Source organism: Gavialis gangeticus, unplaced genomic scaffold (genome assembly GCF_001723915.1).
Source record: "Gavialis gangeticus isolate Ggan-Ray unplaced genomic scaffold, GavGan_comp1, whole genome shotgun sequence".
In the NCBI taxonomy this organism is placed as follows: Eukaryota; Metazoa; Chordata; order Crocodylia; family Gavialidae; genus Gavialis; species Gavialis gangeticus.
Genome location: NW_017728996.1, coordinates 19,695,446 through 19,712,048, shown reverse-complemented (window position 1 = coordinate 19,712,048; position 16,603 = coordinate 19,695,446). Strand labels below are relative to the sequence as shown.

The window sequence follows — 16,603 nt, the reverse complement described above, 5'->3', positions numbered from 1 at the left end:
TGTGAAAATATATAAATTTAACACAAACATAATAGTATTTAATATGTCATCAGAATGTGACAGTCTAGTTCTTCACACTGATTAATTTTAGGATCGCTCCATATTGTCAATGGTACCAATGTTAATGGTACTATTGACTTTTAAACAGATATGTAACAATAATGAGATTTATTGATCTTTCATTCATAATTCATTTTTGTATCTCCATGTTTCATTAGAAGCATGATACAACTTTCCACACATTTTCTGCAAAGCTCAGCAAGCACACAGTATTGATTTGTGAAGTGCTGACTGCTGATTTTCGTCAATCATTTGGTATCCAAAACTTCTGGATCCCAGCATTGACTAGAGTGACACTGCATGTAGGTTTGTCTATGGATGTGATAATGTGGCAATGAATTGTACTGGTGCAGTGACAAAACACTCATAGCCCAGCACTGTTAAAAAAAAAATGACAGATTTCAGAGTACAAAGCCAAGTGTTTGGCAACTAGGGCTGTGCGAAATAGCAGCGTTTTGTAACCAGTGTTTCAACATTTCGATGGAACAGCATTTCATTTTGAATTTTGTTTCAATTCAAAACAGCTGTTCCATTTTGTTCCGTCGAAACAGGGTTGAAACTTTGAAACTATTTTGACATTTCGCGCATAGGATATAATAGGGAAGGACAAAACAGCCTATACTTTTGTCATTTCTGACCTGATTTGGATGAAACTTTCAGGAATGGTAGCCCCTTTTGAGGGCATGAAGCCTACCACGTTTCAAGGAGATAAGTGCAGGGGCTTGGGGAAAACTGCACCCAAATTCTTGAAAGCAAAACTCATGTCACGTGTATGTGTTAATCCACAGCGGGGTCAAAACTGCAGGCATGCTAGCCCCCAAACCCCTGCACCTATCTCCTTGACATTTGGCAGGCTTCATGCCCTGAGATGGAGCTACCATTCCTGCAAGTTCCATCCAGATCAAGCCAGAAACGACAAAGTTATCGGCTGTCTTGTCCTTCCCCATTATAGCCTATGGGCAAAACGTCGAAACAGCGTCAAAACAGCGAAACGTTTTGACTTGCCTTGTTTTGTTTTGAGGCTGTTTCAACTATATCTGTTCCATTTTGATTTTTCTGTTTCAGCCTTGAAACAGGTCAAAACAGTGTTGAAACAAAACTGACAGCAAAATTTCACTCAGCCCTATTGGCAACCTATCCTAAATTAAATGTATTCCTTTTATCACAAAAACCAAAGGATGATAAAAGTTCCAGCTCGGTTGATCAAAATCTTTCTTTGATTAAGATAACAGCTTCCATTTCTGAATCATTTGGAGAAATGCTGGTTGAAAATATGGAAAATGTGCCAATTGAATCAGGAGACCCCAAATTACATAGCTAGCTTACACAGGTCATTCAGTTGTCTAATGACAGCATCATAGTCGGAAAGACTGATACACAAAGAGGTAAACTCATTGAAAGAAGCCTCCAAAAATAATAGATGATAAGGAAAATTTTGGCTTTCAAATGGGTGACACTGGCATTGAAGATTTGATTCTGTAAATACCATGCTGGCTGGAGAGGGTCAACTGCATTTGCAAGGAAATTTATTGGATCTCTATCCAAACCTTATAATTGCATTACTTCTCCGTTTGAATGTATCTGTAACTGACTTCATGAGAGAGAAGCTTTTTCCATCCAGGCTAGTCAAGAACTGTTTGCATTCAGTGTCACAAGAGCACCTGGATATTCTGGCTGAGCCAGCCATTGAGCAGGACTTTCCTTGCAAGTTGGACTTTGCTACAATAACTGAATATTATGTCTCCACAAAAGCACACATGATCAAATTCTAAATGATGGTAGTGAGTTGTTGTGATCACTAAAAATGCATTCTGAATTTGAAATGATTTATCTTCTGTTTGAAAGTCCTTTTCCATGCAGAGTAGCAGTGAAAGCCATCAGTAGAAGGACAGAGGGGTCTATACCTTAGCCTCTGGCCAGGGCCTCCAGGTCTATGATGCCAGGTCTGTTCATCATCAGAGCTGTTTGTATCTGTTACCTGTTATGAACTCTTTACTGCCAAAAAGCTTTGGATATTTAGGTGAAACAGTCACAATACCATTGTTGTGATAATGTTTTCTAGATCTGAAACCTGTTTGCTGATATTCAAATACTATTAAAAGTAAAAAAAAAATCGCCTGATTCACAAGCCACTGATAACTATTTATTGAGCATCATGCTCAACAAGTAGTCATCAATGGCTCAATGCCTAGTTGGGAGGAAGTATCAAGTGGGGATCCCCTGGGGTCTGTGCTGGATCCAGTATTATACAACACCTTCAGTCATGATTTGGAGGATGGGACTGAGGGCTCACTTAGCAAACTTGTGGATGACACCAAGTTTGGTAGCACTGCAGACACAGAGTTAAAGTACAGGGCTGGGATCCAGAATGTCCTGGATAAACTGGAGAAATGGGCCATAATCAATCAGATGAAATTCAACAAAGATAAATGCCCATGTCCTACACTTGGGACAGAATAGTTCCATGCACGGGCTAGGGAATGACTGGCTGGGCTGTGGTACTACAGAGAAGGACATGGGGGTTACAGTGGACCATAAACTGCATATGAACTCTTGCAGCAAAGAAAAAGCCAACAGCATACTGGGCTGTATTAACAGCAGTGTCTCTTGCAATCAAGGGAAGAGATTCTTCTGCTCTATTTGGCACTGGTGAGGACACACTTGGAGTACTACATCTAGTATTGGGCCCCACACTGAAGAAAGATGTGGACAGATGATGCAACAGAAATTATTAGAGGCCTGGAAAACATGACTTACTTTTATGGAACAGCTGAAAGAACTAGGACTGTTTAGTCTGGAGAAAAGACTGAAGAGGGATTTGAAATCAGTTTCCAAATACCTGAAGGGAGGTTACAAAGAGGATGGAGATCAACTTTTCTTTGTGACTGTAGGGGACAGGAGTAGGAGCAATGGCCTCAAGCTGCAACACAGAAAATGTCAGATTGTAAATTAAGAACTTTTTTACTATGAGGGTGGTTAAAGCATTGGAAAACACTACCTAGAGAAGCTGTGGAATCTCCATCCCTGGAAGTTTTCAAGAACAGGTTGGATAGTCACTTGACAAAGATAGTTTATAGTCAGGGGTGATCCTGCCTTGACCAGGAAGCAGGACTACATGACCACCTGAGGTCCCCAGTCCTATTTTCCTATGATCATTTGTCCATCTTTATCATAAATTGTCCCTCCTTCTCAGTCCACATCTATGAAGAAAGGCTGACAATGGCTTTTTTAATATTATGTATTACATTCCTATTGTGGATATCATTCACAACCCTGCTGAAATATCACACATCCAACAAAATGGTAGGTAGTGGTTTCTTCCTAATCACTGGGGAATGCTATACTGAAGGTCAGACTTCCTCTTATTTCTCCCAGGCTGGATCCAAGCCAGCGTAGAGTAGTGAAGAGATGGTTAGATGATTGCAACTAGCTTTCCAAGCATCCTGCTGGCAGGACAAATAAGGGTAGAAAAGGTTGCATATAGATGGAGGCAGCAGAAAGGACTGGATCGGAACAAGGTGAAAAGATAAGTATCTGATGACTGTGGAAGAGGGGTTTCCTAATCCCTACCCATTTTTATTCCATGGGCATTTAAGTGGAGGTTTTTCCCCATCCAACCAAGTATTTCTAGGGGATTTTAATAATTCAATCCTTAAATATACAACAGATGTACAATATTATTAAGTGAGGGTGAATGAGCACAGATGTTATCACAATCACCTTTTTACCTGCCAGTCCCACCAATTTTCCAGTAATGTCCTTGGATATTTTCTTCCACTACTGTATGTGGAAGTTTCCTATTGCAATATTTTGTTTTCTAAAATTTCTTACCTGCTCCTCCTCCTGAGGGTCTTCCTCTGATTGGCTAGCTCAGACACAAGAAACACTTCCTGTCAATCAGTCACTGGAGAAACAGCCTCTCTGGGAGCGGATGGGATGGATAAAGAAACTCCAGGTCTAGTGACAAATACATTAAGAACGCTCTATAAGCACTGATGACTTGTCAAGTTTGGGCCAGGAAATAGGATGGAGGAAAAAAGACATGAAGTGAGAGGTGAGTTAGGAATGTGAAGATGAGAACAAAGAGAAGGAAAGTAGAAAGACAGATTGAAATGGAAAAGAACGTCCCTGTCTGTATTTTTCACCTTTCTCTAGTAATTCCTCCCTCTGCAATTAACTATAAGGCTTTTCTTTGCTGATGCAGAGATCTCCACATCTTTGATCAGGTTACTATGCTTTTCATCAGATTTCAAACAAAGGAGGTAAGGGTCACTATTCCCATGTTACCTATGGGGAACTGAGATGTACCTCCCAGGCCATCTAGCAGGCCAGTGGCTAAGTCAGTGGAGTCTAGTTTTACTGAGTCCCACCTGGTTTTTATCCACTAGGAAGTATTGCATCTGCAGCTGGCAGAGACTGTGGTGTCTGCCTGCTAAGTGAATCATTTGTCCTATATGCATGACTCCTGTGCCCCAAATTGGACTGGCTTCATGTCTGTTTTATAGTGCAAGTCAAGGCAATAATTGCAAACGCTTCACAGTAAATAATCAACTTGATGAATTTAGCCTTTATTTCTACCTATGCAAATGAACTTATTTTTACTAATTTGCTATTCAAAACCTTGCCAATATATTACAGCCTCTGCTTTGTTAGTGAAATGTATGCTTGAGTGTCTTTGACTATTTACCCTTTCTGGTGTGTAACTACCTATGGAAGTCAAATGGTGAAGCTTCTGCTCAGTGGGTGCGTCTACATTAGATGCTTAAATGCACAGTAGCCTAGTTTACTGCGCAGTAAGTGCACAATCTTACTGTGCAGCAAAAACCCTTAATCAAATAATCATGCATAAATTCGCTACCTGCAAATGTAGGGGCACCTGGGCAGCCCCCCACCCACCGCACTCACTGCAGCATCTGCACCTGCAGGGGAACGGCCAGAGGCTGGGGTGCTGGCTGCCTGCCCCCTGGCTGTGCCGCTTAGGCACCCCCACCCCATGGCCACCTTGTAAATAGTTTTCATGGGGAAGGTTTATCGGTGGGTGGAGTGGGTGGTGGAGGGGCTGTGTTTGTTGAGGGGGAAGGGGAGCTCTGGTTGATTTGAGGGAAATAAAAACTTGTTCTTGTAAGAGAGAGGAGAGGCTACAAGACCTGAACCTGTACAGCCTCCACAAGAGAAGGCTGAGAGGGGATCTGGTGGCCGTCTATAAACTGGCCAAGGGGGACCAGCAGGCAATGGGAGAGTCCCTGTTCCCCCGAGCACTACTGGGAGTAACAAGGAACAATGGCCATAGGTTGACTGAGAGTAGATTCAGGCTAGATATCAGGAGGCGCCACTTCACAGTTAGGGTGGCTAGGAGCTGGAACCAACTTCCAAGGGAAGTGGTGCTTCCTTCTACCCTGGGGGCCTTCAAAAGGAGACTAGATAGACACCTTGCCGGGGTTTTTTGACCCCAGTACTCTTTCCTGCCCATGGCAGGGGGTTGGACTTGATGAACTGCTCAGGTCCCTTCCGGCCCTACCAGCTATGAAACTACGATGTGTGCAGTGAGTGTGGTGCTGGGGGCAGGCAGGAGGAGTGGAGGGTCTGTGGGCAGTGCTGCAGGTGATGGAGTGATGGTGGAGGTGGTCAGCCAGCACCTTCCAGACCCGACCATGGCAAGGCTGCAGCTCTCCTAGGGCCTCAGCAGGAGGGTCTGGTGCTGCTGCTGCCGCAGGCAGTGCTCCTGATGCCAGGCATCCCCTGCATGCCATGCTGCCTCCACCCGGGCGTCGCAGGTGTTATGCAGCATATAGGCTCCAACGATGATCCAGGGGAGGTTGTCCTTGGTGAGCTCAAAGTGGGTAGTGAGGGAGAACCAGTGGCCCTTGAGGCACCCAAAGTTGCACACCAGGGTGTGGGTCCGGTTCAGGCAGCGGTTGAAGTGGGCCTGGTGGCCAGTGTAGGGCTGCATGAGCCAATGCAGGAGCGCGTAGGTGGGGTCCCCAGTGGGGAGAGGTGGGATGGCCATAGCACCCAGCCGCACATCCTGCACCCCTGGTGCAAAATGGCCACTCTCCACCAGGCCCAGCAGGCAGGAATTCCTAAATATGTGGGTGCCATGAGCACTGCCCACCCAGCTGGCACTCACAAGCATGAAGGCCCCACAGTGGTCCACAACAGCCTGAGCACCACAGGGTGAAAGCCCCTCCAGCTGTAATAGGGGTGGTCTCTGTGGGGCAGGCAGGTAATGGGGATGTGGGTCCCATCCAGGGCCCCAATGCACTGGGGGAGTCCCAAGGCACAGAACCCCACCACCACTGCCAGGGTCATGAACACAGAGGGCAGTCTGCCAGCATGTCCTCTAATGCACCGCACACCTCCAGGATGGCCTTTCCAGTGGTGGCCTTGCCTATGCCAAACAGGTGGCCAACATACCAGAGATTGGCAGGTGTGGCCAGCTTAAGCAGGGTGAGGGCCAGGTCAGTGCCTGTGGGGAGAGGCAGCCACAGGTCAGTGTCCTTCCACTCCAGATGGAGCTGTAGCTGCTCCACAAGGTCCCAGAAGGTGGCCTGGGTCATCCTGAAGGCCTCCAGCCACTGTTCATCGTCCCAGGTGTGCTGGACAACATGCCACCACCAGTCCTGGCTGGCCCAGAGGCCCCTGTGGTGGCGGGTCTGAAGGCTCAAGAGAGTGACAGCAGCCCTGATGGTGGCATCCAGAAGCCCCTCATCAGCCTCCCTTCTTGTGGCAACTGCACAGAGGTGGTGGCCCTGGGATGGCAGGCTGCAGCCAGACAGGTAGTCACTGCATGTTGGGGAGCCGGGCAGGCCCAAACAGCCGTGGGCCAGGCAGCAGTCAGTGGGATGGGCCGCTAGAGCCAGCGTGGTGGCCATCAGGAGCCCAGGGCACTGGTCATCACTGCCAGGGGCAGGGGCTGAAGCAGCCATATGACAGGGAGGCAGTGAGCAAGGAGAAAGCTGCTGCATGCTGCCCCTGCACTAGGCACACTGCCGCTGGACAGGGAAGTGGCTCGCCAGAGACCAGCAAGTGGGGCTGCCTTTGGAAGATAGCTGACAGCTGTAGTTGGAGCCTGAAGCTCCTCCTGGTGGCGGCAGAGGCCCATTGCAGGGCTGCAGGAAGTTTGGTGCTAAGAGCAGGAAATCTGCTCCCAAGTCCCTGCATGTGTAGATGTCTGCCTGAGAAAACTTAATCCAGAGAAGTTTACACTCCACTAAACTGAGCCTGGATCAAATGCATCTGTAGACGCACCCACTGACTGGATAACTGAAACCTGGAAAGCAGTCAAAAAAGATTTCAAGATGGAGATTTGAACATTTCCCTCATGCATTAGTGTTTGGTCAAGACTTTTCCTTTCTGTGAACATAAAAATCAGATGTCTCCCACAGCAAAGTGATATAAACAGTATTTTCAGTGATGGTCTCTGGCTGGGAGAAGTCACAGATTTTGGTATTCCACCAGACGGCAAGTTTACCCATGACACAAAACGATTCATTCAGTTCTAGATAATGCCTGAAGAGATGGGGGCTCTTGTGATAAGCCACCAAGAAAGGCATAGGAAAGGGCTGCAGCAGTTCCCATCAATGTTCTATTTGTTTTTAATCAGAGTCCTGTACCCAGACAGAGCAACTTATGGGCATTTTGCTGCCATAGGTGAATTCTTTGGAACATGTGTACCCACCTCTACCACACCCTTAGTTTTCCACTTATACATAATTGCCAGACACAGAAGGGGTGGCTCAACATAAAGCTGAAGGCTCAGTGGCTCAATAAGCTAAACATACTGTTATTCAAACCTCCAGGAAGCAACTGTGACCACCTGAAACCTGAGATCCTGCTCCTGCCTTTGTTTCAAGGTAATTTGCATCATCCCCGATTCTCACAGAAGGTGAGAGGCTCCATACCAGCTATGAACCGACTTTCCAGAGGAGTTTTCCACCTACTGACTCCTCTGTGAAATCCTATGAAATATGAACTTTCATTTCTGCCCAGGGAACTTTTACAATCTTTTCTCCAATGCCTGATGAAGGGTGTTTGTGCCCGAAAGCTTGCAATTAAAGACATTTTTTGCAAAAATCTTGTTGGTCTGATTGCATCCTGATTGTGTTATTGAAACCTGACATTCTGTCATATCCTACTGCAATTTTTAAATGGTACCCAGGCCAACAGTAAGCAAAGAAAACAATCCCTTATTTAAAAGGAGGGTATTTCCCCACAAGTTAAAATGCTCCGTATTTTACAATTTAAAATCCTGTTACTTTAAAATTATGTTTAATTCTTAAAAATGTACATTATGTTGCCTATCCTACCTGGCAAAAGTGCCACTTCAGTCTGTCAAGCCTATTCTCTTGCCATCTTCTGTTGCACCACTATGTATCACTACTCATCTCGTCCTCTCAGTGTCAAATTCAATAATTTAATATAGTGCTGAATTAAGAGGGTTTTGTCCTCATGGTCTTCTTTATTCCTCTTTGCTACTGCCAAATGTGAGAGGTACCAGTATGGTTGGACCTAGTAATTACCCTACCTGAAGATTTTTTAATACCCCCTAGCATTTCCCTAAAAATAACATAACTATATATTAAGTAGGTAAATATCCCTAAACTATAATTTACACTGTCTGTTCTTTATTGCAGCATTTTTACACATTTAGAAAGTGAGACAAATTCTAAAGATACCCTCCCTCTATATACAACTTGATTCTTAATTGTATTGCATTCTCATTAGCTTTCTTTCAGAAACCAACTTAACACAACATTGTGGAAACATTTAAGGGCCTATATTCTAGGCAGCTGTCATTTGATTAACTTTTTACAGAGTTTTATCAAGTATGAATTTAGATTAAAAATGTAAAGCTGTTTATATAGGTACTAACATTTGCACTATTTAAAAAACAATGACATCTTGTGGCCAAACAGAGAACTCTACGATTACACTAAAAATGTTACGAAAAAAATCCTGGATTTAAAATAAAAATTTAAACAGATTAATTTATATACTGCAACATCAAGGACCCACTATAGTACCGGCATAAATGACATAATCTAAGCAGCTAAAAAACCTGATGTCTTGTATATTGTACTAGTTAGAAGGAAACATTGACGTAGTATTTTTGATGCAATCCTGATTTCTTCCAAAAAATCTACCAAGTCCTGCTTCCCAGAACATTGGAAGATCAAATGACTAGAGACTGGCTCTTTACGTGCAAATCCATGCCCTTTCAGTCAATATTCAACTGATAAACTCTCTCACTAGACTTTTCACATCACCAGTGCTTCTATGGCTGTCTCTGTCTGTCAAGGTTCTTACTTTGCTCCTGTACATCTGAAAACACATCTCTACCCAGAACAATACCTAGCAAAGTTCTCTATCCACATAGATATGATTTCTACGCTCATGTCTTATCTTTCATTTGGGTGGTGACATTTATCCTTGTTTTGGTGTGAGGTCCTATAGTGCTTCCTAGAAAATCCATTTGACTTACTGTATTAGCAAGTGAACTTCCAAAATAGTTACAGATAGCCCACTCAGCCAGTTGCAAATGAAACTTACTTTTGTTCCTTTTATTGTTGTTAGACAAAGCTAATAGCTTAAAAGTCTAGGAATAAGGTATGAACCTGATTGTCTGGGGGGGAAAATTGATTCATGACAGGTACAGCTTAGCCTTCGTTCTGTCAAAATAAAGTTCTGTGGTGCTTATAACAGTTAAATCTTAAAAACCAAAGTATTGTCCGATTTGCACAGCCATAAAGATCCACTGGAATTTCTTCCAATAAGGGAGATTTATCCTGGTATCTTAACCAAGAATTCCCGTTTCCCCTGTTTTGCACCAACAGCCCGCCTGAGTCCTGCTGTTCTTCCATTCTGCGGAATGTATGATTCCTAGTTGTACAAAGTTTATGAAGCTCTTTCAGACAAAAAGCAATATGCAAACATTCAGCTTTATTATGTGTGGTGCGGTGTTGTACCCTAATTTATGAAAGTCATTGCAGACCTATTGTCAAGGTATGGTGGTTCTTCTGATGTTATCATGAATCTTACAGTACTTGGTGCTTCTTCAAGTGTAATGTCTTGTACTCACAACAATCTCAACTTTTCTGCAAAATAAGGAACTAAGATTTTTGGCCTTGAATACATAACTCTTACTGGTTCTGAATCCTGAAGGCAAATGTAAAAGCCTCAAATGTATCATTTTTTGGTTTTGCTTTTTAAATCTCACCATTTTAAAGCCAAACTCATGATCTTTTTGAGGCCTGATTCATGCTTTTTAAATAATGCCTATATGCTGTTGGGCAAGATAAGGAAGACATTCACTGATAAAAATGTCTCAATTGGTAAAGTAAGAAAGTCTCTTTCTGATATGCCTTTGGCTATTAATGGCTTGGAAACTACTGAAACCCCCTGCTTTAAAAATACAGACACTGCCTTATTTGCAAGAAATGATTAAGTAAGCTCTTAGGGCTAACAGCATAAAATCTGTTAGTTTTAAAGTTTTCTGCTACACTATTATTAACACATGTCAAAATTGAAAATCAATCCTTACTTAATTAAGAAAAATAATGGAGGGTAGGTTATGTGGAGGTAACAAAAATTTGTTGCCCAAATTCTTATGCAAGCCTGCTGATTTCACTGTAGATAGTGTAACTAATGGCAGACTGTCATATCCACTTTTAAAGTAAAAAAAAAAATCTGTTTTAAAATAAAATGAGAACAAAAAAGCCACAAAATGCATTTGAAGCTCCAGTTATTCCCATCAGATTAGACTTTTCATTTCAGAAAAGCATAAATAAAAATGTTTCATCTTGGACTACTCCATTCTATGGTCCTGCGTAAATTTCATTTCTCCATCTCTGGTCTCATCTGATGGATGCTCTCTTGTCTTTTCTGAGAGTGGCTTAGGTCTATCAAACATAGTACTTTCTTCATCACTGGGATTCCCAGTAACTATGATCCAGTAATTCTTATCTTCTTCAGCTTTATGGGAATCCAGATAAGTGTGACAGATGACTTCATATTCCTTTCCAAAGTATGAACTGTACAGAAAAATAGAAGAGGTACAGTGGTATCCATATTATATCTTAATAGTAAGAGTTGAATAGGTCCACAAAACTGTAAGTTACTGCTCTAAACAATTTGCAAATAGTCCTGCCAACATTTGTTTGCATTTATTCAGATATATTATTATACATTTTTAAAAACTGTTATGTCTTCATCACAATTTCAGAAATTAAAAATCATCTAGCTAACCCCCAGAGTTGCAGGAGCCCCACCAATGAATGTCAGCCCGAAAGAACATATGCTGATTTAGTGGATCCATTGCCCTCAGGTACAATGGCAACAGGCTCTTCCTCAGCTAGAAATGACAACTTCGGGAGCTTTGCAAGGACACAAGAGGGTCTTGGGTTGAAGAATATTGTGGCCACTTTTCACCACTTCACCATCACCTGAAAAGCATCCATTAGGGTCTAATAGTAGAGACCTTGAATCTTGCTTGGAATTAAAAGGAAACAATTATTATAAAACATAACAATGAATGATCAATACTAATGCAATACATATATTACATTAGTATGAATTGTTCCATTAATTTTAGTTTGAGAGTCACATGGATAAAAGCCAGTCAGTTTTCTGCACTATTTTTACATCTTATCTAGAACACTACTGCAGGCCCAATTTTCACTTTAAATTAAGGACTATCATCCAGGGAGGATCAGGGGGTGCATGCAGTGGTGCAGTTGTACATCCCCATTTAATTCTTGTTCTACCCACACTTCAAAACCAACTGCCTGGGAGGTGATGCAACATTTCTATTCAGGCAGTGCTGAGTCAATTGACCTCATAGTTTATCATCATCTCCCTGATTCCTGCTAATCTCTCTCCACTCCACAGGTGTTAATGACCCTCTATTCTTTTTAATAGTCTTGATATTCCACTATTCAAACTATCCTTTATTCTTTAATATTGCTGTCTGTTAGCTATTTCTGGTAATGTCTCTCCCATGTCACAGACCTGCAGATACTTTTGTGTTCTAGCTAAAAACTTTTACTCAGGTGAGGTAATATTAGCTCAGGTGTACAAATGGCTGACAGTGAAGTACTAGACTAGAGGCACTGTCAAAATGCTCAAGAAGGCTAACTTTTGTTTAATGAATCTGAATAAGAAATGTACATTTAACTATAATAATTACAAAACTAATGACAAAATAACTTCTGAGTATTTTTCACGTAATTTGTTGTGTTTTTTTAAATGTAATATATACTCTAGCAAGTTATTGCACATTCTAATAGTTATATTTATTTTTGCTTTGATCTTAAACTGAATACTATAATGCTATCCTCTTAGCTTATTAGTAAAGCTTCTAGTTTAACTGGAAAAAAATATGTTTTGTGTTATAATGTGGTGCCACACCATCTATACCCCCTCTTTTCAATATCCTAGATCTTCCCATGGCTACAGTTGGTCAGCATGTCAAAGGAAAAGCTGAACCATCCACAAAGTGGAAAGTTTGGAAATGTGATGGTGAGTTGATACTATTAACGGAAATATGTGAAAAAGATTGAGCTAATAGATTAAAGACACAGAACAACAATAAGTTACAGTTTAACACTGACAAGGAGGGATGGTGTCTGTGTGCATGTGATCAGCAGAGGAAGGAAAAAGGTTTTGCAGTCCTTTCTGTTTTCCAGCTAAGTGTGTACCCAGTGCAGTTGTATCACTGTTTACTTTAATCCTTTATATACCGAACTTGTGTATCATCATGTCATGATTAAAAAACACCTCTAAAATTTATGTTTCCATAAACCACACTTACCTTATCCAATAGTTCCTAGGCACAGCTAAGCCCCGATTTGTATGGCAGTGGGTGATAAGGAGTTTACTATTTGCCTGGGGGAAAAAAACCCCAAGAAAACTCATTTAATGGTTTAAAGATGACTGTTGAATACTTTCTGCCATTAAAGTTAACTTTTTATTTACTAAATCTAAATCTGTTAAAAACAAAAGCTTCTGACTTGGGGCTGTTTTATATCTCATTGATTCTGAAGTTTCCAAGGACTGTGAACATTAATTCTTTTATGCCCTAACTGCATGTGTCTGCTAGCCCAGAACAGCTGAATGCACAGCACTTGGGCCATACATTCTCCATCCTCCAATACACTGCATCTGTTCCTGGCCACACCCCCATAGCAGGAACCATAAAAATAAGCCCAGGGAGGTTTGTTCTGTTGCTCATATGCTCTTACACTGGGTGCTTGTTGGTGGAGTGCTCCAGATGGCTTGAGGCACAATCCAGAACTGAGGCCTTTGCATTTCCATAAATAGATTTTTAAAGTATTATTATATATTTATAATGAGGATTTTAGTAATTTTTTTAAAGAAGAACAAAATTAATATTAAATTAACCTGTTTAAAATAGACCTGAAAATGGGATATTTGTTTTGAAAAACTTAATTTTAATCAAGTGTATGGATTAAAAATTGGCAGCAGAATGGTTCTTTTTATAATAGAATAATATTGCTTTGCACTCACACCAAGGGATCTTAGTGACCCTAGAAACTTTGACCAAAGGATCTCAAAGCAGTTTAGAAATATTAACTTGACTTCCAGCAACTGTGTGAGATAACTAAGTACTGTGCCCATACAACACATTCACAGTGAACAGCCAAGTTTTCAAAGTGGCTATTGATACTGGCTGCCTGGATTGCTAGAACCTTTTGGTGCCTAACTGTGAAAACTCCTAAGAACCCACAGCTGTTCTTAACAGCAAGAGTTGAGTACTCAGTATACCTGTAAGTTAGATGCTAGTGCATAAGTCAATTCCCAAAACCTAACTTACCAAAAACGAGGGGGTGCTTTTGAAAATTATGGACAAAATAATTCCTCTGAAATCACTTGGGAATTGAACCTCAAAGCCAAGAGTTCTGGATCCCAATTCCCTGCTCTAACCATTAGATATAACTGATCTAACAAAAGACTGATCCCCCTCAAAAACCTGCAGTTCATAGTTTATATATAAAAAAAAATGCTTCTCGCCATGCAGCTCCAAAAGCTATAATGAATAAAATCACTGTAGTTTCTTTAAACCAGTTGTTTTATTAGCTTAATTAAACCCTCATAATATGAATTATTTATCATTTCTTACAGGAACAGGAAATCCTTCATATTCTAAGCGCAGTTGTGGATCCAGAAAGGTAGCTTGCCAACACGTCAGATAAGAGAGTTCATCTGTCAAAAACACTTGCTGAAGGTATGATTTTTTAGCAAATCTCATAAATGATTTATGGTCACTTCCTAGATATAACTATAAATGGAAATGAAAGTTAATGGCAACATAAGTTTAAGTGAATGAAACTTGTAAGCTAAAACAGAACCAGAAACAATATTTCACATTTATCAATGTCACGCTGTTAAAATATGACTTAAAAAAACACTCATGTAGTTCTCAAAAATCTCTTACAAAATTATTTTTCTGGAGCATAGAATCTAAGTGCAAGCAAAAAGTGCATGACAAGTTGTGCAAAAAATATATGCCATTAAGGGTTACCTTTTATATTCTAGTAGTATTGTATCTTTATTGTAGAAATATGTGCTTTTACTCTTAATAGGCCTATTCAAACTTTCAGTTATTGAATGGATGCTGGATTATCCCCAGCATGTACTGCAGTTGTAAAAAAGAAGTGTCTTTACAACAGCACAGATAGACTCATTGCTTGTCGAAAGTCAGTCAAAATACCCATTAAGTAGCCCAAAATCCCAATTTAGAGTTCTTCCAGCTAATCAGTGTGTGGATTGGTTATGTTGCAGTCAAACAGAACTGGTGAATACAAAAGCATAATCAGTAGGCAAATCTGTATTTGAAAGGTTCTCTGTAATACAAACAAGGTTTTGGATGGGGGAGGTAGGAGTAGAGGGAGAGGGGTAGGAATCTATCCACAGCATCTGTGGTGATTTTATTTTGTCAAAGGCATGTGTATACTTTGCCTTGTCTTCTGTGTTCCTATCTTGTGAGCAAACACGATGTTAAAATGTACTAGCATCCTTCTCCCTGACTCTAACTGATAGACTAACAAGATACTTAGTTTTAACAAATACAGACTCTTTCAAAGGATTTGGATCCTCTCATTATAAAACCTTTCCTTCACTTAAGGGAAGAATTCAAAACATCTGCTTTCTGGTGGTAATGGACTGTGGGGATTAATGAGACATTTAAAATGCCCGTTTTGTAAAAAGCTGTCTTTCAAATAAGAAAACCCTCTAGGTCCCTGCAAATTTGCCTTAGGTCTTTTAAACAGGCCTCCTGTTTCAGACCAGTGACGATCAGAAATGCAGGCAAATATTGGTCAGGAAAACAATTTCTAAGGGCCTCAAACTGTTTATTTGTAAAAAGGAGTGTGATTTGGATACAGTCTGAGCCACATACAGTGGACTCCTTTGATATTCAAAAAATTACCCACAACATGCAAGACCAGCAGATACCCCTTCTAGGTCACCTCAGCTCTATCAATGTTGTGGTTTTTAAGGTTGCTAATAGAAAAACAGGGGTTCTGATTAACAATGAAGCAAACAGCTGGACTCTGACTTGCAAGGTAACTGGCTTTAATGAGTGGGAACAGGTGAAAGGAGACTGTTCCCATATGGATTAGCAGACAGGTTAACATCTAGGCCGGCGCGAGTCGGCAGCAATCCGATCTGGCTTCGGATCCGGCCGCTTTGGATGGCCACGATCTGATTCAGAGCTCTAGACCGGGTTTCTGCCTCGATCCCGCCAAAATGGCTCCGAAGCTTCGGAGCCACCTCGGAGATCCAGCCATAGGGTATAAAGGGGAATCAACTAAATATATATAACTTTGCTGTTTTTTGTCCAATTTGGATTAAACTTGCAGGGATGGTAGCCTCTGCTAAGAGCATGAAACCTGCCAGGTTTCAAGATCGGTGCAGGGGTTAGGGGGGAACTGCACCCCAAATTCTTGAAAGCCAAACTCATGTCACGGCTGTGTGTTACACCACAGGGGGGTCAAAACTGCAGGGGTGGTAGCTCTTGCTGAGGCCACAAAGCCTGCCAGGTTTCAAGGAGATCGGTGCAGGGGTTTGGGGGGAACTACACCTCAAGCTGCGGACAAGCAAAACTCGTGCCATGGGTGACACTGCGTGTGTTCAGGCGCAGCGGGGTGACAGCTGCAGGGATGGTGGCCCCTGCTGAGGCCACAACGCCTGCCGGCTGTCGAGGAGATCAGTGCAAAGGGGTTCTGGGGCCCTGCACCCCTAGCTGCTGCCAGACAAAACTGGTGCCAAGACGGTGTCTGTCTTGAGGCAGTTGATTGTCTGTATTGATTCTTTCCTCTCCTTAGCCTGGTTTTGTAGGTGCTCAGTGATGCTCGTTAAGTCATTATGTAGTAGCTAGGTCCTGTGTATTGAGCTGGTCCCTGAGTCCCTGGGTGAATCATGATTGATTGGTAAGTGGGAACACAGCAGCTCAGCAGCCAGGCCTGCAGCAGTGTCTCCCCTCGCTGCCCCAAGACGGACATAGTCAGTCCCACAAGCACCCATG

At 41.9% G+C, this 16,603-nt stretch overlaps 1 protein-coding gene and 1 long non-coding RNA gene across 2 annotated transcripts in view; one reads left to right on the top strand and one right to left on the bottom strand.

The window, feature by feature from the left end:
• Positions 1-12,690, top strand: part of LOC109288536 — a 68,720-nt gene extending 56,030 nt beyond the window's left edge. Inside the window, exon 3 of the long non-coding RNA XR_002095175.1 lies at positions 12,496-12,690. This is a non-coding gene — a long non-coding RNA (uncharacterized LOC109288536). The remainder of the gene's footprint in view (positions 1-12,495) is intronic.
• CFAP161 (cilia and flagella associated protein 161) overlaps positions 9,588-16,603 on the bottom strand; it is a 17,445-nt gene continuing 10,429 nt past the window's right edge. Inside the window, exons 5-7 of the mRNA XM_019504104.1 lie at positions 14,198-14,356; positions 12,869-12,942; positions 9,588-11,090 (exon numbers count right to left, since the gene is read on the bottom strand). Of these exons, the coding sequence (XP_019359649.1) occupies positions 10,865-11,090; positions 12,869-12,942; positions 14,198-14,356 (459 nt within the window). The 3' untranslated portion in view covers positions 9,588-10,864. The remainder of the gene's footprint in view (positions 11,091-12,868; positions 12,943-14,197; positions 14,357-16,603) is intronic.